This window comes from Enhydra lutris, unplaced genomic scaffold (genome assembly GCF_002288905.1).
Source record: "Enhydra lutris kenyoni isolate GAN:26980312 unplaced genomic scaffold, ASM228890v2 scaffoldscaffold21, whole genome shotgun sequence".
Taxonomy (NCBI): domain Eukaryota; kingdom Metazoa; phylum Chordata; class Mammalia; order Carnivora; family Mustelidae; genus Enhydra; species Enhydra lutris.
The window spans coordinates 26,322,084-26,344,157 of NW_019154105.1; the positions used below are offsets into that span (position 1 = coordinate 26,322,084).

General features: G+C 38.5%; 1 protein-coding gene across 1 annotated transcript in view; it reads left to right on the forward strand.

Annotated features, from left to right (window-relative positions):
• Positions 1–22,074, forward strand: part of LOC111149135 (sec1 family domain containing 2) — a 416,004-nt gene that overhangs the window by 56,484 nt on the left and 337,446 nt on the right. The window contains exon 3 of the mRNA XM_022506075.1: positions 17,437–17,564. Coding sequence (XP_022361783.1) covers positions 17,437–17,564 — 128 coding nt within the window. The remainder of the gene's footprint in view (positions 1–17,436; positions 17,565–22,074) is intronic.

Here is a 22,074-nt window from a genome sequence, read left to right on the forward strand (position 1 = left end):
ATTTTTTTTTTTTTTTTTTTTTTTGGTGTTCTTGAGCAGCTTCTGTTCAGTTTTTATTTTCTAGTCACTGTTGTGCCCTGGCTGCTTTTCCACCAAGACCTCATGACCTTGAACAAGGTACTTAATGTTTCATAGTCTCAGTTTCATTCTCTGTAAAAGTGAAGCATACTGGGTGATTTCTAAGAAACATTTGATTCAAATTCCTTTTCCTTTACAATTTCCATGTGCTGTGTTCAGAAAATAAAGTTCAGAGCAAGAATTACGTGAGGATAGTGGCTTTATGTCTGTTTTGTTCACTATTGTATCCTGTTACCTAAGAATAGAGCCTGTGCATAGTAGGAACTCTTACTTATTAAAAAATGGATGAAACCCAACATAAGAACCTCTAAGAAGAAGAAATGGATGAATTATCTTTCCATCAAAATTATATTTTATCTTCACACTTTGAAACCATTATAGTTTTAGAGTCCAGTTGGGGGTTATTTTTATGACTAGGGATATATATATATATTCTTATTTAGTAGTGTACATAGTAGTACATCTGATTCTAACCCTCCACTGGTAAAAATCCTTTAATGGCTCTCCATTGCTCTCTGGGTAAAGACTACAATTTTTAATTTGTTTTAGAAGGCCTTCGTAGATCTTCTCCCTGGTAATTTTTCAGACTTCATCTTTATCTTTTCCTCTTCCTTCCTTCCCTTCCCTTCCTTCCTATATGCTCGCACTCTTGGCTACAGCTACTACACTAGACTTCTTAAAGATCATCAAACTAATGCTGTCCCACCTTTTGGTCATTCTACATCTTAGTCTTTCTTTTGCTCCACCCCCATTTTTATCTTTGCTTTCAGCGATGGTACTTTTATTTCCTAAATTAGCTCATAGTGTATTATCTTAAAATTATTAGTTTAATGTCTACTTCTCCAACCAGATTTAGGAAGCTTGTTAAGAGAAGGTCTGTGTCTGACTTGTTCATCCTTGTTCACTGTTGCACCTCTAGTGCCTGGCATGTCTGTGGCCCATGGGGTGTTGGTGGTCTTAGTGCCCTGCCATCCATGGGCCATGCTGACATTCTGATTAAGCCAGAATGCTTCTGTTCTTAACACCCTTTGACCTCTTCCAAGTCATGAAAACAAATTTTCTTTAATAACACGTAATTCGAGTTGGAGACTAGTGTTATAAATAAATAAGGTAGGTGGGATTTGGAATAAGAAGGGCCATATTAGCGGGGTACCTGGCTGGCTCATTCAGTGGAGCAGGCAACTCTTGATCTCGGAGTTGTGAATTTGAGCCCCATATTGGATGTGGAGATTAGTTAAAGATAAAACCTTAAAAAAACCAAAGGGCTACATTAGCCAGAGTGGTCAAGGAGTGAACCCTTGAGTGGTACCTAGAACAGAACTAGCAATTGATAGGTGTTTAATAAATGTCTGTTGAATGAATGAGACCTTATTAGTAAATATCTGGAAGAAGAAGGTTGTAGGCAAAGGAATAGCAAATACAAAGGCCTGAGTTGGGATTACATTTTGACCCATTCAAGAGGCTGAAATCGGGCCAGTATTACTGAAACCTAATGGATGAAGCTGAGAAGGTAAGAGATGAAGTTGTACATAAATAATGAACTTGGGGGCGCCTGGGTGGCTCAGTGGGTTAAAGCCTCTGCCTTTGGCTCAGGTCATGATCTCAGGGTCCTGGGATCAAGCCCCGCATTGGGCTCTCTGCTCAGCAGGGAGCCTGCTTCCTCCTCTCTCTCTCTGCCTGCTTCTCTGCCTACTTGTGATCTCTGTCTGTCAAATAAATAAATAAAATCTTTAAAAAAATAATGAACTTGGATTTTAGTGTAATCATAATGGGAAGCGTGGAAGAGTTTTGAGGGGGGGGAATGATATGATCTGATAGTTTTAGGAAATCTCTCTAGTTCAAGCCATCCTCAGTTCTTGGTTGGACTAGGTAGCAGCCTCTCATCCAGAACTGAGATCCGTTCTCTACAGTGAGTGATCTTTTTAATGCAAATGTGATCAGGTCAGTCTGTTGCTGAGGACCCTTCAGTTTCCCTTGGAAGAACGTCTAATAGTCCTAATGTGGATTACCAGGCCTTGGGTAGGATTTGCCATAAGCTGAGGACAGTGACATATAAGATCTTTATGCTCCATTCATATGTCTCATTTTCTTGAAAAGGTCTCAAATTCTCTTCCCATTCAGTTTTCCCTCCCTTCCCCTGTGGTCCTCCACACTAGTCCTTATGTTCCACATATGAGTGAAACCATATGATAATTGTCTTTCTCTGCTTGACTTATTTCACTTAGCATAATCCCCTCCAGTTCCATCCATGTCGATGCAAATGGTAGGTATTCATCCTTTCTGATGGCTGAGTAATATTCCATTGTATATATGAACCACATCTTCTTTATCCATTCATCTATTGAAGGGCATCTCTTGTTCCAGTCTTTAACTAGCCAACTCCTACTCCTCTTTTGGGGCTTGTTATCACAGCCTCAGCCGCCCTCTGCCTGCCACCTCCACACCCAGACCTGGTTAGGTGCTGTACTCTGTTAGAGCTCCCACTCTCTGCTTTGTCTCCTCTGTAGGAGCATGCTCAGTTCCAGATTCCCTGCTAGATTGGTAGCTCCATAAGGGCAGGACCCTGGAGGCCCACTAGCAGCTATCATTGGCCCACAGGAAGGGCTTCTATTCTAAAAGGAAGAATGGGGGAAGGACTGCTTTCCAGTGCCAAGGGTCTATTTCATATATCTTTCTGTGTTTAACCATTTTCTCTTCTACTGAGATGAAGGTTAATGGACAATTTTGTTAAATATGAGGTAATTGTTTAGAAAAGTAGTAAGGAGGAAAGATGACTGTTGAAAGCTCTGTGAATAACTTAATGAGCAAACCTACCTTCAGAGCTCATCAAGCTTACCACTGGTGGAAGCCGTTATTTCCTGCTGTGGAGAACTATGACTCAGACTGCTCTTTGTTTAAACTTACTTGATAATGTTTTGTGGTTGTTGTAGCTGTTATCATTGAATTTCTGTTGGAATACTGTGACTATTACTGCAAGTCCTGTGAGTGAGCATAACTTCCGTGCACTCCATGAAGAAGCCATTTCTCTGCGTTTAGTCACAAGACAATGGTGTGCATTCACGTTTCAACCTCAGTCTCTTAATTGCATGCCTTCCACTTGACTGAGGTAGCACTGTGATTCAACATTCAGCCATCTCTTAAAAATTAATGCTGTCCTCTTAATATTTTATTTGGTGATGAATACTTCCTATTGGGTTCTAGCAGACTGCATTTGACATTTTATACATGCCAAACCAAGGCAGCTTCTAAGATTTCATTTACAGTTGAGTAATTCTGGTGAATAAAGAGCCAGGAATTAACTGAAAGAGCATATCTTCATGTACAGAAGTTTCCTGACATTCAGAAAAGCTAATTCTAGCAGGTTATTATTATGTGTATCTTGTTGGCTTACAGTCTTCTTCAAACATGACAAATAGTTTAATTTTTAAGATAATACAAGATGACAAGATAATCAGTTTATCAAAAAAGAGCATACATTTTGTAACATTTTATGTAGTTACTGACAATATTGAAACTAATTAAATTTCATAGTAATAAGACAGATCTTTTCATAGGACAAATATCTTGCCTTATATTGTCTATTTCAAGGAATCGATTGAAAAAAAAATTGTTTTCAAGTACCTAAAATGAAATGAAATTTTTCTCATTGGAAAACTTGGCTTTAAAAACAGAGAAAAGGTTAGAAATTGTTTAATAAATTCTACAAGCTGTTGGGAATGTTCTTTTACTAACTATTATTATCACTGGATTTGGGAGAAAGAAAAGGGTTTTAATAAAAGAAATAACAGGATGGAATATTCACCCATCTTTTACTTGAGTGTCACAAAGTTAATCAAATTGATACCTGTGGGGGAACTTGGGTGGCTTGGTTGGTTAAGCGGCCGACTCTGGATTTTGGCTCAGGTCACGATCTCAGGGTCCTGAGATGGAGCCCCATGTGGGGCTCCATACTCAGTGGGGAGTCCACTTGAGGACTTTTTTCTCCCTCTCCCTCTGCCCCTTCCTCTCCCCTCTCTCTCTCTTTCTCTTTCACACACACACACACACACTCTCTCTCTCTCTCTCTCTCTCTCTCAATCTCTCTCAATAAATAAATCTTTTTTTAAAAAAACGATACTTTAAAAAAAAACTTGGAGCACCAGGGCATAATGGAAACCATATAGATAACAACTTGTTAGAAATCTAAGGAATCTCAGAAATTAGCATTCTAGTTCAAGCCTTTTATTTTACAGAATAGTGTACTAACATGGTTAGTAAGTGGATTTTGGAGTTCACAGGGACCTGGGTTCAAATCTGCACTTATTGGCTATATGATTTGGGCAAGTTATTTCATCTCTTTAAGAATCAGCTTTCTTATAAAATGAGGCAGTGATCTTATTCTGGAGGGTTGCTATTCAATGAGATAATATAGTCATATTGCCTATGATGTAGTGAGTTCTCAACAAATGAAAATAATAAGAAAGATTAATTTAATTACACAAGGTCACAGAAGCAGCCCATAGCCCTTTGAGTGGTGGCCCCAACTCTAAACCTTGCCTCCTTTCTTATTTACAATGGATGTATTAGGCAAGTGGCTTCATTTTGTCTTTTTACCAGTGGTCAAATAGTTAGAAGCCATTTATCCTACTGTCTTTCCCAAGGATATAATGAAAAGCAGATAAGAGCATAGATTACAAGTACTATGTTAAGGAAATTTAGACTTTAGTTTTTTTTTTTGCCTTTTCAGTTATATAAATGATATTTATGCTGAAAGATTTAAAACTGAGCAAAGCCATGGTGGGAAACATTTAAAGAAAGCTAAATAAAATTGAAAAATGACTGCAGTTGTGTAGCAAAATGGCTGTCAATGGCTAGGGGTGACCTACAAGGGGAATATAATATATATTTTTTTAATTTAAAATTTTTAAAATATTTCAATTTAGTTAATTAAAATGTAGTATATTATTAGTTTCTGAGGTAGAGTTTATTGATTAATTGGTCTTTTAAAAATTATTTTTATTTTTATTTAAATTCAGTTAACATATAATGTATTATTGATTTTAGTAGTAGAGGTCAGTGATTCATCAGTCTTATATAATACCCAGTGCTCATTACATCACATACCCTCCTTAATGCCCAACACCCAGTTACCACATCTCTCCACCCTTCTTCCCTCCAGCAACCCTCAGCTTGTTTCCTATGCTTAAGAGTCTCTTATGGTTTGTCTCCCTCTCTGATTTGTCTTGCTTTATTTTTTTCTCTCTTCCCCTATGATCCTCTGTTTTGTTTCTTAAATTGCACATATCAGCGAGCTCATGTGATAATTGTCTTTCTCTGATTGACTTCTTTTGCTTAGCATAACACCCTCTAGTTCCAACCATGTCTTTGCAAATGGCAGGATTTCATTTTTTTAAAAAGATTTTATTTATTTACTTAAGACAGAGAAAGAGAGATCATGAGCAGGGCTAGGGGCAGAAGCAGGCTCTCTGCTCAGCAGGTTGCTGCACAGGGGGCTTGATTGCAAGACCCTGGGATCATGGCCTGAGCTGAAGGTAGACACTTAACCAACTGAGCCACCCTGGCTCCTCCAAGATTTCATTGATTTTTGATGGCTAAATAGTATTCCATGGGGTGTGTGTGTGTGTGTGTGTGTGTGTGTGTGTGTGTGTGTGTTTGTGTGGGTATGCACATATCATATATATTCCACATTTTCTTATCCATTCATCTGTTGAAGGACATCTGGGCTCTTCCTATAGTTTGACTATTATGGGCATTGCAGCTATGAACCTTGGGATGCAGGTGCCCCTTCAAATCACTACATGAGTATCTTTAGGGTAAATCCCCAGTAGTACAATAGCTGGGTCATAGGGTAGCTCTATTTTCAACCATATGAGGAACCTCTATACTGTTTTCCAGAGTGACTGCATCAGTTTGCATTCCCACCAACCGTGTAAGAAGTTTCCCCTTTCTCCACATCCTCAACAACATCTCTTGTTTCCTGAGTGGTTAATTTTAGCCATTCTGACCAGTGTGAGGTGGTATCTCATTGTGGTTTTGGTTTTTATTTCCCTAATGCCAAATGAAGTTGAGCAGTTTTTCATGTGTCTGTTGGCCATTTGTATGTCTTCTTTGGAGAAATGTCTGTTCATGTCTTCTGCCCATTTTTTGACTGGATTATTTGTTCTTTGGGTGTTGAGTTTGATAAGTTCTTTATAGATTTTGGATACTAGCCCTTTATCTGATATGTCATTTGCAAATATCTTCTCTCATTCTTTTGGTTGTCTTTTGGTTTCGTTCACTGTTTCCTTTGCTGTGCAAAAGCTTTTTATCTTGATGAAGTCCTAATAGTTCATTTTTGCCTTTATTTCCCTTGCCTTTGGCAAGAAGTTGCTGTGGCTGATATGGAAGAGGTTGCTGCCTGCATTCTCCCCTAGGATTTTGAGGGATCACTGTTTCACATTTAGGTCTTTCATCCATTTTGAGTCTGTTTTTGTGTATGGTGTGAGGATATGGCCTAGTTTCATTCTTCTGCATGTTGCTGTCCAATTTTCCAAACACCGTTTGTTGAAGAGCCTGTATTTTTTCCATTGGATAATCATTCTTGCTTTATCAAAGATTAGTTGACTATAGAGTTGAGGGTCTATTTCTGGGTTTTCTATTCTATTCCATTGATCTATGTGTCTGTTTCTGTGTCAGTGCCATATTGTCTTGATGATTAGAGCTTTGTAATAGAGCTTCAAGTCCGGAATTGTGATGCCTCCCGCTTTGGTTTTCTTTTTCAACATTCCTTTGGCTATTCAGGGTCTTTGCTGGTTCCATACAAATTTTAGGATTATTTGTTCCAGCTCTCTGAAAAAAGTTGATAGTATTTTGATAGGGATTGCATTGAGTGTATAAATTGCTCTAGGTAGCATAGACATTGTAACAACATTTGTTCTTACAATGCATGAACATAGAACATTTTTCCATTTCTTTGTGTCTTCCTCAGTTTCTTTCATGAATATTCTATAGTTTCCTGAGTACAGTTCCTTTGCTTCTTTGGTTATGTTTATGCCTAGGTATCTTATGTTTTTTGGTGCTATTTTAAATGGGATAGACTCCCTAATTTCTCTTTCTTCTGTCTCATTGTTAGTGTATAGAAATGCAACTGATTTCTGTGCATTGATTTTATATCCTGCCACTTTGCTGAATTCCTGTATGAGATCTAGCAATTTTTTAGTGAAGTCTTTTGGGTTTTCCACATAAAGTATCATACCATCTGCAGAGTGAGAATTTGACTTCTTCTTTGCAAATTTGGATGCCTTTTATTTCTTTTTGTTGTCTGATTGCTGAGACTAGGGCTTCTAGTACTGTGTTGAACAGCAGTGGTGATAGTGGATATGTCTGCCATGTTTCTGACTTTAGGGGAAAAACTTTTAGTTTTTCCCCACTGAGAATGATATTCACTGTGGGCTTTTTGTATATGGCTTTTATGATATTGAGTGAGGTCTGTTCCCTCCATCCCTACACTATAAAGAGTTTTAGCAAGAAAGGATGCTACTTTGTCAAATGCTTTTTCTGTATCTATTGAGAGGATCTTATGGTTCTTGTCCTTTCTTTTAATGACGTGGTTTATCACACTGATTGATTTGTAGATGTTGAACCACTCTTGTAGCCCAGGAATAAATCCCATTTGTTTGTGGTGGATCCTTTTAATGTACTTTTGGATCCTATTGACTAGTATCTTGGTGAGAATTTTTACATACATGTTCTTCAGGGATATTGGTCTGTAATTTTCCTTTTTAGTGTGGTCTTTGGTTTTGGGATCAAGGTAATTCTGGCCTCAAAGAAAGGTTAGAAGGTTTTCCTTCCATTTCTATTTTTTGAAACAGCTTCAGAGGAATAGGTATCTTTGAATGTTTGGTAGAATTCCCCTGGTAAGCCATCTGCCTTGAACTATTTTTGTTGGGAGACTTTTGATTAGTGTTTTAATTTCCTTGCTGGTTATGGGTCTGTTCCGGTTTTGTTTCTTCCTGTTTTAGTTTTGGTAGCTTTTACATTTCTAGGAATGCATTCATTTCTTACTGACTGCCTAATTTCTTGGCATGTAGTTGCTCATAATATGTTCTTATAATTGTTTGTATTTCTTTGGTGTTGGTTGTGATCACTCCTATTTCATTCATGATTTTATTTCTTTGGGTCCTTTCTCTTTTCTTTTTGGTAAATCTGGCCAGGGGTTTGTTGATCTTATTAATTCTTACAAAGAACCAGCTCCTGGTGTCATTGATCTACTGTTCTTTTGGTTTCTATTTCATTGATTTCTGTGCTAATCTTTACTAATTCTCTTCTCTGCTGCATTCAGGCTTCATTTACTCTTCTTTCTCCAGCTCTTTAACATGTAAGGTTAGGTTGCGTATTTGAAACTTTTCTTATTTCTTGAGAAAGGCTCACATTGCTATATACTTCCCTCTTAGGACTGCCTTTGCTGCCTCCCAAAGCATTTAAACAGTTGTGTTTTCATTTTAACTTGTTTCCAAGAATTTTTAAAATTCTTCTTTTATTGCCTGGTTGACCTGTTCATTTCTTAGTAGGATGCTCTTTAACCTCTATGTATTTGAGTTCTTTCCAAATTTCCTCATGTGATTGAGTTCAAATGTCAAAGCATTGTGGTCTGAAAGTATATAGGAAATGATCCTAATCTTTGGCACTGGTTGAGACCTGACTTCTGACCTAGTATGTGATCTGTTCTGAGAATGTTCCATGTGCATTCGAGAAGAATGTGTATTCTATTGCTTTAGGATGGAAGGCTCTGAATATATCTTTGAAGTCCATCTGGCTCATTGTTTCCTTGTTAATCTTCTACTTAAATATCCATTGCTGTAGGTAGAATGTTATAGTCCCCTACTATTATTATGTTATTATTAATGTGTTTCTTTAGTTTCGTTATTAATTGGTTCATATAATTGACTGCTCCCATGTTAGGGGCATAAATATGTATAATTACTATTGTTAGATCTTTCTGTTGGACAGACCCTTTAAGTATGATAGAGTGTCCTTCTTCACCTCTTTTAAAGTCTTTGGTTTAAAATCTAATTTGTCTGAAGTAAGTATTGCCAACCCCACTTCCTTTTGATGTCCATTAGCATGGTAAATGGTTTTCCACCCCCTCATTTTCAATCTGGAGGTGTCTTTGGGTCTAAAATGAGTCTCTTGCAGACAGCGTATCAATGAGTCTTTTTTTTTTTTTTTTTTTTTATCCAATCTGATACCCTGTGTCTTGTGATTGGGGCTTTTAGACCATTTATATTCAGAGTAACTGTTGAAAGATATGAATTTAGTGTCATTGTGTTACCTGTAAAGTCACTGTTTCTGGATATTGTCTCTGTTCCTTTCTGGTCTGTGTTACTTTTGGGCTCTGTATTCGCTTGAATCATCTCCTTTAATATTTAATATTTCTTGCAGAGCTGCTTTAGTGATCACAAATTCTTTTAGTTTCTGTTTGTCCTGGAAGCTCTTTATCTCTCCTTCTATTCTGAATGACAGCCTTGCTGGGTAAGGCATTCTTGACTGCATATTTTTCTCATTTAACACCCTGAATATATCAAGCCAGTCCTTTCTGGCCTGCCTGCCTGTGTATAGGTGTGCTGCTCATCTTATGTTTCTACCCTTGTAGGTTAAGGAACTCTCCTGAGCTACTTTCAGGATTTGTTCTTTGTCTCTGAAATTTGCAAGCTTCACTATTATATGTTGAGGTGTTTACCTATTTTTATTTATTTTGAGGGGGGTTCTCTGTGCCTCCTGGACTTGAATGCCTGTGTTCTTCCTCAGATTAAGGAAGCTGTCAGCTATAATTTGCTTTAATATATGCCCCCCCAACTCTTTTTCCTCTTCTTCTGGGACCCCAATTATTCTAACACTGTTTCACTTTATGGTATCACTTACCTCTCAAATTCTCCCCTTGTGATCCAGTAATTATCTCTCTTTTTCTCAGCTTCTTTATTCTCCATTTTGTCATCTATATAACTAATTCTCTCTTTTGCCTTATTTCTCCTAGCAGTTAGAGCCTCCATTTTTTTATTGCATGTCATTAATAACCTTCTTGAATTTGACCTGATTAGATCTTAGTTCTCTTATTTCTCCAGAAAACAGTTCTCTAGTGCCTTCTAAGCTTATTTCAAACCCAGCTAGTATGCTTATAATCATTAATCTGAACTCTAGTTCCATCATCTTATATTCATACAGGTTAGGTGTCTGGCAGTCAATACTGCCTCTTATTTTCTTTTTAGAAGGGAGTTTTTTCCATCTTATCATTCTGTCCAGGGAAGAATGAGAGAAGAAAATAATAAAATAGCAACAGTGACCTCAGAGAATTATACACTAAACAAATCAGAAGAGACCAGAAACTGAGAAGAAAAAAAAAAAAAAAGGAGAGAATATAATCTGACAGGTGAACAAAACAAAGCAATACACTAGATACACTAGATCCTGAGTGTATTTTTGGTCTGTTAGAAAACCAGAGCCCAGAATTATAAAGAAAGAAAAACATATATATATATATACACACACAAATAAAATAAAATACAATGAAAGGATTGAATGTAACTGTAAAAATTGAAAATTAAAAAAGGACTTAAAAAGAAATAAAAAGAGAAAGAATATTATCAGACAGATGAACGGAGCAGAGCAATAATGCACTTGATTCTGGGTATATTTTGTCCTGTTAGGAGAAACTATATCCCAAAATTATAAAGAAAGGAAAACTTATACATATATAAAAATAAAATTAAATACAATGAAAGAATAAAATATAATTTCAAAAACAAAAAATAAAAAAGACTTAAGAAAAGAGTTAGTAAAATAAGAAATTAGTTGAAAAGGAAAAAGAAAAGAAATTAAAATTGAAAGACTATAGAATTATGAGGAAACCCCCCCGAATTCTATATTCTATTTTACCCCTGGTACTGAAGTTTTACAGTTCTCATTGAGCAGTAAACTTGGACTTAGCCAGATGTTCCTGCTGATCTTCTTGGGGAAGGGGCCTGTTGCACTGAATTTCAGGTTTCTTTGCCCCGGGCAGAACTGCACCGCCCTTGCCAGGGGGTCAGGGCTAAGTAAGTGGCTCTACATTACTCTCTGTGGCTTTTGTTCCCTGAAGGTTTTCTGTGCTCCTTTAGAGGATAAAAATAAAAATGGCCGCATCCCCAGTCTCCAGCCCCAGAGCTGAAAGATGGTGGCCCCACTCCTCAAGTGCCCTCAGGGAAAAGCAGCAAATCACTCCTATCTCCTTGGTTTCCGTCCGCACTGTGTTCACCCAGCCTGTGACCAAGCATTTTTATCTTAGGCACCTGATGCTGTTTGGAGTCTGCCAACTGTGCAGCCTCCTGCAGCGCACACCCATGTCCCTCTTCCCTGGGGAAGGAAGGAGGGTCGAACCTCGGTTCTGCTGCTTGCTGGGCCCCTGTTCGGAGAGTAGTAGCCTGACTGTTTATGGCAACACTGAGCTGAGCCCACTCCTGGGCTTGCTGATGGCAACCAGCTTCCCTGTTCTGGTGCTTGCAAACTCTGCCATACTCACTCAATCTTGTTCTTCCTGTAACCCCAGGGGTCCCGAGACCATACTGTCCCACCTAGAATTCTGCCCTGCTTCGCCACCTGAGTGTCTTTCAAGTATGGCCATGCCTCACCAGAGCAGATTTCTAAAAGTTCTGATTTTGCTTTCTGCTGCTATATCACTTTCTGGTAGCCGGCTTAAGGAGGCTCCCTCCTGCTCCAGTTTATCTCCTAATATATGGCCTCAGCTTCACTTCTCTGCACCTCCTACTTTGCCCAAAAGGGTTGCTTTTCTATTTATAGAATTGTAGTGATTCCTTTCTTAGATCTCTGGTTGAGTGCACAGGTGTTCAGAGTGATTTGATACCTCTCTAGCAGAATTCTAGGGACCAGATGAAACTAGGGTCCCTTATTCCTCCACCATCTTCCCCTTTCTCCTACAATATTGCTTAAAACAAAAAGTGCTAAATCCTGAGAGCAAGCTTTTCCTGTTTCCTGAGGTAATATGGATCTACTTCACTTTCCACTCTATTCCATTCTATCTTATGTGAGGCTTACATATAAACTTACAAGGAGACTTGAGGATATATTAAGGATTATTAAAGAAAACTAATATGAAGACTTTAAAATTACTGACATTCTATGTAATCAATTCTCTTTGATGATTTGCATAACACAGGCATGACAAGGTTTAGTAGAAAGATAACAAGCTCAGAAACCAGTTGTCTGGGTGGGGGTGAGTCCTGGTTTTGTCACTTACAGGTTAAGTGAATTTACGTAAGTCACTTGGCTTCTCTGAGGTTCTTTAAATTGGGCATCGATTATGGCTTAGCTCATGCGAAGGTCAAATGAGACATACATTGTTTTGTAGATTCCTAAGTGCTAATAGAGAAGGTAATGGTGGTATTTAAAAGTATTTTAAAATATTATATTTTATTTACATTTCAGAAGTCTGTCTTAAGTTAGCCATGAAATAAAGCAACAAACTGTTTTGGGGTGGGTCTGGTGATTAAAATGATGTTGCCCAGCTTTTCCTGAATTTAAGACAGAAGACTAAGCAAGATGAGGTAGGTTAATAATCAAGCACAAAGGGTTTAGATTAGGTATGAGTAGGATCTAATAGCAATTTGATTTGTTTGAAGCTGTAGTGTTTTTCTCAGGCATATTATAAAATTTTCTTTAGGTGCCTTCAAAAACCAAAAACAGATTTTCATGTGTTTGTGTTGGGTGAGGTAGTGTCCTGCAGAAGATATAAAAATGATTAATTTACTACCACCTTTAATGTTCACTTCTACCCCAGAAATCATACATGCACTTTGTAAGTCAGGCTGGAAATATTTATGGAATCTGAACTCCTCCTACAAGTAGCAGTTCTAGTTTAAAATATCCTGTTGTGTGTAGTCTGCGGAATTTCAATATAATTAATGAGGCAAGAAGCTGGCACAGAAGTCATTGCATAAAACCTTCCTTAATTTAGCCATTCTGACAGGTGTAAGGTGGTATCTCATCATAGTTTTGATTTGTATTTGCCTGATGATGAGTGATGTTAAGCCTCTTTTCATGTGTCTTTTGGCCATCCATATGTCTTCCTTGGAAAAACATCTATTCATGTTTTCTGCCTGTTTTTAAAATAGATTATTTCTTTTAAAAATTTTTGCTTACTATAGCTGTAAGTCTTGAAGTAATCTATAGAAAAGGTTCCTATTTTATTTATGAAAATCAAAATTCTTTATCTCAGGATGTCATATACAGGAGGATTGCTTGAGTTGGAGTTTTTAGTATGTGTATCATGAATTGTGTGTTATGTATTGTTAACCTTTTCATATTAGAAAATGAAGCTACAGGCAGTGTTTATCCATACATATATGCAAATAGATGGAAAAGATAATTGTATTTCCAAATAAGCTTTCTTCTATATCTCATGAGAAAATTCTGACCTTTGGTGTTTGTTGTTTTTTTTTTTTTTTCCTTATCACTACCACTACTGCTGCTACTGGTACGTTTATTGAACACTTAGTATGTGCCAGGCATTGTTCTAGGTGCTCTGGTTATATTAGTACCTTCTCATAATAATCTGCTGACTGTGTACTATTACCATCCCCAAGTTAATATAGGGGGAGACATGTACAGAGATGTTGGGTAACTCTCCTGGGTTAATGTACAGAACCAGACCCTTTATTGTTTGGTTCCAGAATGCATGCTTCTACAGACCTGCCTACCACTAGTCTATTACACTGGCTCTGTTGTGATAGTACTCTGTGTATTATTTATTCATCATCAGGAAAACAGAATATTGGCACAGTTGGAAAGGATAAAGAATTACATTAAATGGGCTAGTATGATTATCATGTGGGTTTAATTAACCTCTCTTGACTTACAACATTTGACACCAGGAATTGATTTCATGTGAAACTTCAGTGTGTGAAATGACTATTGGATCAATTTTTATGAGCATATTAGAGAAAGGCAGTGATTAACTCCCACACTCAACTCAGATGCTGATGTAAGAATTCAGTGTGTAAACCATCACACGGCAATAAAAGAGTGACTTGGAGCAGAAGTGGGTGCAGGATACAGCAGAGCTGCCAGTAAGTACAATTTAATCCTCTTCAGTGCCAGTCACTCAGAGAGCTAGAATTAGTTCCTGCATGTAACTTGGTAAGCCTAAAATGACCATGTATGATGTGAGGGTCAGTTTGGTGTGTTTAGGAAACTGTTTTATTCAGAAAGAAACATTAGAAACTGTCACACGTATCTAGACAATCAAATTTGTTTATATAAGCAAAACAGTTTTCAGGGAAGCATGACCTGACTCTGTATCAGTGTTAGAGATCATGGGAACTTTATGTATTTCTTGTAAAAATGTTTCAACAGAAAAGAGCCAGAGAGTACAAGCCCCACGTGACTTTAATAGATATGAACAAATCAGGATTGTATGAAAAAAATACTCAGTGTCATTAAGTGAAGTTCCTGAATATATTACAAACCCTTGAACACATTGAATTTTAAGACAGTATCATAGTGATAGGCCCAACCATCACAACAAACACATCAACTTGCATTTATTATGAATCAGGAGGTACATTATCAGATTTAACCCTTACATCAGTCCTCTGAGGTCGTCACTGTCGTTCCCTCTGTCTCACAGATGAAAAGATGGAGGAAAACAGAGTTAGTTACATGCACAAGGTGAAACACCAAGCACGCTTTATTTATTCGCTTATTCAGTATTTACTGAGTATACCTACCATGGGGCCTGGCACTGTTCTAGGGAGTGGGGACTTAGCAACAAGTAAAACTAAACCCCTACATTCCTTGAAGGACCTTACCTTCTGAGAAGGAGATAGATAACAAACAGATAAACATGGAAAGATATACTCGGCCAGACGGTAATAAAGATTATGTAGAACAGTGAGCCCCAGGAAGGGGGAGGAGTGCCAGGGTAAGGTGCCAGGTTGAGCTGTCGTCACTTCTTTATACGGGATAGTAAGGGGGACCTCTCTGATAAGGTGACATTTCAGCAGACACTTTGTAAAGGAAGACCATTCCTGGCAAAGGAGGAGAAGGGGTCCCTGTGCTTGGAGTGCCTGTGGAAGATCAGAGAGACTGTGTAGATGTTAGGGGTAAAGGGGAGAATGGTCAGAGTTTGAATGCAGATTTTTTTTCTCCTCCCCAATCCCACATTTTAACCACTATGCTAATCCCATGGGGCAACCACATTATTACATAACCCACTGTGATTTTAGAGACACTCTGTATTAGCAAAATGCATGCTCTCATAGAAAAGAGGAGGGCAGTGAGGTTCTACTCTAGAAGTTGTGTGTCGAGTTGAAGATACATGAGAAATCTGTGTGATTTGGGGAGAGGTGCTTTGGGAGAACAAACATAAGGAACAATTGTCGACTGTAGCTGGGGAACCTGGAAGTATACCTCCCCCACTCAGAATACTTTAGTGGTTCTCTATTGCCTTCAGAGTTTTGGGGACGTTATATAGTCTTCCCAAAGCCCCATAGGATATAGAGCTCATTCTGAATGATGATAAAGACCGTTTTCATTACTGCTAAGCTGTGCAGCTCTTTTCAGAATGTGAAGTCTGTTGCACACTCCTTGGCTTCCTGTCACCCGCGGAATGATAAGCCTTGGCAGGGAATGCAGGACTGTATGTAGAGTAGCTCCTTCCTCCCCCTTTTCCCTGACTTCTCCTGCCCTCCCCCCTGCATCCGGGCATGGAGTAAAACAGTACTCTTCAGTGCCATGTATGTGGGACTTTGTACTGAAACAAAATGTCTGAAATGTCCTCCCTCTTGTTTTCTTGTTTTGTGATGAAGCTTTTATATCCTCCTTGAAGACTGGACCGTTTTCCTTCCCAGACCGAGTTACAACTTCTTGCCGTGGCTGCTTTTCAGAGCTTACATATCTCTGTACTTGCTCATCATTTCCAGTGGAAATCATTCTTTGAGTCCCAGTCCTCCTCACCAGGATTAGAGCCCTTGCTCTGTGCTACCAGAAAAATCTTTGCAAGCATGGACCTGCTTCTTATCACATTTTGGGGGGGGGGGGATAATTTTTCAGCTTCATTTTGAGCTTGTGCCTCATTTTGATCTATGTTACAACCACTGAGATGAGCACTTGGCGAATAGTTTACTGGCTCATTTAAATTAAACTTAGAATATAGGATGCTGAGTTATAATGATGACAGTTTTGATAAGAGCAAAACAAGTAGAGTATGTTGAGCAGTGATGATAGTTCATTCAGAAAAAATAAATTGTCATAGAAACAGTACTAATTAATGAAAGGTTATTGTGTGCCAGATATTAAACTCAGTGCTGGAACCCATCCTTCCATTATTCTAAATGAAATTCACACTTGAAAGATACACCTCATTAGGTATAAATTTAAAGTTAAATTAATGTCATATTAGATATAACTTTTTAAAACTAACCTCTCAAAAATGCATTCATTTTCAAACTATTCCTCACTGGATAGTAGGAGGTATTAGTGGGGCTTCAAGTGGAGGGAAAATGTCCTCAGAAAAGGACAGACGTCATCTTTGTTTTTTTATACTCAGTTTTTAAAGCGTTGCTACAAACGTGTATACTTGGCTACATGAGAGATCTTCCGGAAAGAACACTGTACTCATTTATAATTTGGGCATGGCATGGTGGGTGAGACAGAGGGCTGTTGGAAAGTGAGCCCAGATGAGACCGTGCATAATGCATTGCTTCGTGCTGGATCAACGGTTAATTGTAAAGGCTTCCGAATTGCCAGCCTTATAACCTAAGGCCCAAAGTGGGCTACTTAAGGCCACAGTCACTTAGCCTAATTCCTGACTTTCATTCAGTACAAAACCCATTCATTAGGAAGTCTATTGAGTAGTTTCGGAACAGGAATTCTCATTGCTGATTGCTTTGTGTTTCCCTGATAAGTATGCTATCTCAAATGGATATGCTTATAATCACTGACAAATCATTTTTAGACAGGTTTTTAATTTTGTCTTACAAACCATTTATATGTTCCTCTAGCAATGTTGAATTATACTCTGAAATATTTTTGAATGCAAATCTCCAAACACTTTATCATACACTTTTCTCACACCTCCCATAGCACAGTGTAGCTTCCCCCCGCACCCCCAAAAGGGGGGGTTGATTTTATTATCTCCTTAATTTCTCAATATTTTGTGCTGAGTGAAGTGGATAAGATATTCTTCATTTAATCGGAATACTTAAAGCCTATCAGTAGGAAAGGCTATATTAGTGCTCAGAAGGGATATTTAAGAAATTATTTTGCTTTCGACTCTTCTCGTTATCCAGTAGACGTTTATTCTAAAGCTCTTTTGTGGTTTTATTGCAGTGACACAGCTGCCAGAGCTCTGTGGGAAGCCTTACTGAGCACCAGGCACAAAGAGGCAGTGATGGAAGTCCGGAGACATCTAGTGGAAGCCGCAAGCAGAGAAAACCTGCCAATCAAGATGAGTATGGGTAAGCACATCCACCGCTAGGACAGACAGTGACCACGGGCTCTGAGGACGTTGATTTGAGCTTCTCTGAACTGTGGGCCAGGCTACACGGCGTGCAACTCAATGAAAGTATCAAAGACATTTGTTCACTGTTGAAGGAGTAGGCAAGGATTGGGACACGCTGCCCTCAGGGGTCGGCTATGACCCCCTTTTTTAGACTCAACTAACTAACTCACTCCTTCTCTCCCTCCCACCCTCCTCCCCTCCCTGCCACCATCCTTCTCCCCACCCTCCCTTCCTCCCTTCCTTCCTCCCTCCCTTCCTTCCTTCCTTCCTCTTTCTCTTTCTTTCCACAGTTCTAGATACACATTTATAACAAGTGTGTTTACTGTATGGAGTTCCTTATCCATGAGCATGGTAAAACAACAGATTCGTATTGTGAATCAAGAAAAGTAGGATTGCACAAAGGTTTTGTGATAAGGTTAATTTATATTGCAGTTCAATGATATAGCCCAATGATGCTCTCTCACAGAGCATGAATCAATTTTTATTGCTCAGTATAGTACTCTTGAAAGATCAACACACTTTACTTTCTAGAGGATTTTTAAAAAAATACTAAAGCCAGGGGCGCCTGGGTGGCTCAGTGGGTTAAAGCCTCTGCCTTTGGCTCAGGTCATGATCCTGGTCCTGGATTGAGCCCCACATCAGGCTCTCTGCTCAGCGGAGAGCCTGCTTCCTCCTCTCTCTCTGCCTGCCTCTCTACCTACTTGTTATCTCTGTCTATCAAATAAATAAATAAAATAAATAAATAAAATAAAAAATATCAAAGCCAGAAATAAATTGTTCAAAAAAAGACAGGTAACCCCATGAATTCAAATTTAAAATGTTTGAGTTTTCTGTTGACCAAAGGGTGGGGAAAAAAACCTCAGATGAAATGATTTGCATTCTCCCCAAACTCCAGACATGGGGAGAGAAAAAAAAAAAAGGAAAGATACAGACAATTGTTAGCAAACTTTGGTTCTAAGAAGGACTGAAAACATTGGCCCAAATCACACTTTCCCCATGTGCCAACTATAATTTGGTAAAAGCTTAGCAGTGCAGCTCCCTGTTTCTGCTTCATATCACTAGTCAGAATTTCTGGCATGTCTCATTTTCCTATACCAACAGATATATCACTGTGAACAGTAAGGAAAAGATCTGGAGCTTAAGCATAATGAAACCTTGGTATTTGAAAATTCCTTATCACATAGTTCATCATAAAAAAAAAAATCATGCTCTTGCCTCTTAGGTGGCTGGAATGCTTTTTTCTAGCACCATTTAAAACTATGAAATATGCTTTAAACTATGTACTATTCTCCCACCCCCTACTATAAATTCTATTGAAGTATAAATTTTTCTGTGATAGAGGCTTCTTATACTTTTGAGACATTAAACAGAAATTTTAATTCGAGATTGAGGATTCTCTTGTATTTAAATTGATTGAGAGGAACAATCTGAAGGGTTTGAAGAGGTGGGGGGGTGGGATGGTGGGGGAAACAGGTGGTGGGTATTAGAGAGGGCACGGATTGCATGGAGAACTGGGTGTGGTGCAAAAACAATGAATACTGTTATGCTGAAAATAAATTAAAAAAATGACTTAAAAAATTGATTGAGAGGGATCCCATGATTCTAACCTCAGATTTTAAATATAAAATTTATCAGTACAAGGTAAACTCATGTTAAAACATTATGAACACCAGTAGAAAGACACATCAGTCTGTGAAAGGAGAAAAGTTTAATTGCTAAAACAAAGAAAAAAATTCATTTTATCATTTCACATATAAACACATGCCATCTTTCCAAGAGCTTGTTATTAAATTGTCAGTTAGCTAAATAAATGTGTTCCAGAAAAGTGATTTTTAAAACCCTGTAAACTGAATTGATTTTTTCCCACTGGCTTTCAAGATGAAAAATGTATCCCGAAAGTACAAAAAAAAAATAGACTCTGAGAACCCATTCATTTGGCTCCAACATGTCCAATTACAGAAGAAATGGGTAGAAGATGCCTGACTCAGTTTCTACCTTTTACACAGAATCTGTCTCTCTGGAGTCTTTCTGCGGCTGGAGAATCTTTGCAGTTTGTCCTCTTGCTGCCTGCAGAATTGACATACTTCCCAGAGTTTTAATGGGTGGCAGGAAGATCACATTGGAGCTGAAGGAAAACAGACTCTATGACATCATTCTTTCTTTTGCAGCCAGATTTCTTGGCAAAGCATTCTACGCTTGATTCCTCTGTTTCTTCATTATTTTCTTGCTTATTAGTCTAGTGCAGCCTGACTTCTGACACTTTGTAACAGAAAAGTCTCCCAGATCATTAAATATAAGTTCGTTTTCCTCAGTCCTCATCCTTCTTGATTTCTTTGCAACATTCGCTTCTAGACTCGCAGCGGCCTTGTGCTTGTGCTTGTGCATGTGATGGGGTAAAAAGCCAGCTACGTCTGGTTCTCTCACTAAAGAGCCGAACCTCAGTTTCCCTGTCCATAAAAATAGGGAAAATACCTATTTCCTGGAATATTGAAGGAGAAAGAAAGCTTTGAGCAGAGTGAAGGTTCTGACTGAAGCGGACTGGGGTTGGTGTGGGAGTATGGGAGCGGGAGTCTACATGGGAAACCAGATTATAAGTAGGTGGTTTGATGAGAGGGCAATCAAAGCAAACAAACTGAGTTCGATGATCTTCCCCTTTCCTTCTGGGAAGGGAAATATGCTTACTCACTCTTTCCAATTCACGTGTCCTTGTCTAGTCTTTATGCTGAGTATCTCCCTTTTGATAATACATTCTCTCTTTATGCAGAATTCTACGTAGTTTTCCCATTTTCAGCTTAGTTACGATTGCATTCTGTTACCTTGTTCCTGACTCTGTTCACTCCCGAAATCACCTTGCTCGTATTTGGAATTTACAAGCTTCTGTGGTCACTTTTGGAGAAAAATCTCGAGCTAATTTCCAAACAATAATCTGGTCCACTACATCAAGACATTAATTTACTCTCCGATTGCTGGGGGCCATAGTGTCTGCTGCATACACTCACTATTACACAGGATGAGCTCTTTCAACAATTTGTGAAGAGACAAGCCTCTCCCACCTTTACCGTCACCACTGCCTCTAGTTTGGAGTCACAGAGCCCCAGTTTGTTAATGTCTCTCCGAAAATGTGACATCCAGAGTAGAAGAATGATGTCTTGGTCTTCACCTCTTTTTGGATACTATACTTCTCTCCTAATGAAGCTCCAAATGAGATTAGTGCATGTTGCTTCCCACCAATGCTGCTATCATTTCCTCTTTTACCACTTCATACTACTGGCTTTAAAAAACAGCAATAGGGGACGCCTGGGTGGCTCAGTTGGTTGGACTGCCTTCGGCTCAGGTCATGATCCCGGGGTCCCGGGATCGAGTCCCACATCGGGCTCCCAGCTCCTTGGGGAGTCTGCTTCTCCCTCTGACCTTCTCCTCGCTCATGCTCTCTCTCACTGTCTCTCTCTCAAATAAATAAATAAAATCTTAAAAAAAAAACAAAACAAACAAACAAAAAAACAGCAATAGGGGTGCCAGGGTGACTCAGTGGGTTAAAGCGTCTGCCTTCAGCTCAGGTCATGATCCCAGGGTCCTGGGATTGAGCCCCGTATTGGGCTCTCTGCTCAGCAGGGAGCCTGCTTCCCTCTCTCTCTCTGCCTGCCTCTCCACCTACTTGTGATCTCTGTCTGTCAAATAAATAAAAAAAACCTTAAAAAAAAAAAAAGAATGAACAACGTTTATAGTTTCATCAAGACCATTCTGAAGTGAAACTGACTACTTGTATAATTCAGCACCACTGCCTGTATTGGTGTGATGGACCCAACCCCTTTACCCACCAGTGTTTTTGTACCATGGGTAAACAAGAGTAACAAGAGTAACTTTGCTACTTTGCAGAGTAAGAAAATCCAGTAACATCTTAGTACTATTATGAAAATAACTTTGGCTTTTTTGACCACTTGATAGTGTCTCAGGAACCCAGAGATCTGTGGAACATCTTTGAGAACCATCATTTAAAAGAACTCCACATTCCCTGGGGTGTAAGATTGACACAATTTCCTAGAGATTGTTGAAATTATAGTTGGGTGTCCGAATAGAAGGGGAGAAAGCTCACTGACTTTTTTTTTCTAGATATTATTCAGATTACAGCTAATAGTCATTTTTGTTCATTTGAAAGATATTTATTATCTGCATATATTATATATTAAGTCCTTATAGGGAATAAGAAATATATAAAATATTATTTTGTCTTCAAAGTCATTTAACTTTTCTGAATCTGTTTCTCCATGTACAAAATGGGGGGTTAGCAGATTATCTGGTAATCTGATAATTAGATGAGGTGATTTATGTGAAACATGGTGTGTATGAAATTCAGGGTGTTCTGTATAAGGAGGGTATAGTATGATGGAATTATTTATTGTCTCCTGGGCAGGAAAGACACATTGTAAATATAATGACCAGTGGTCTCACAACTGCATATGAAGACT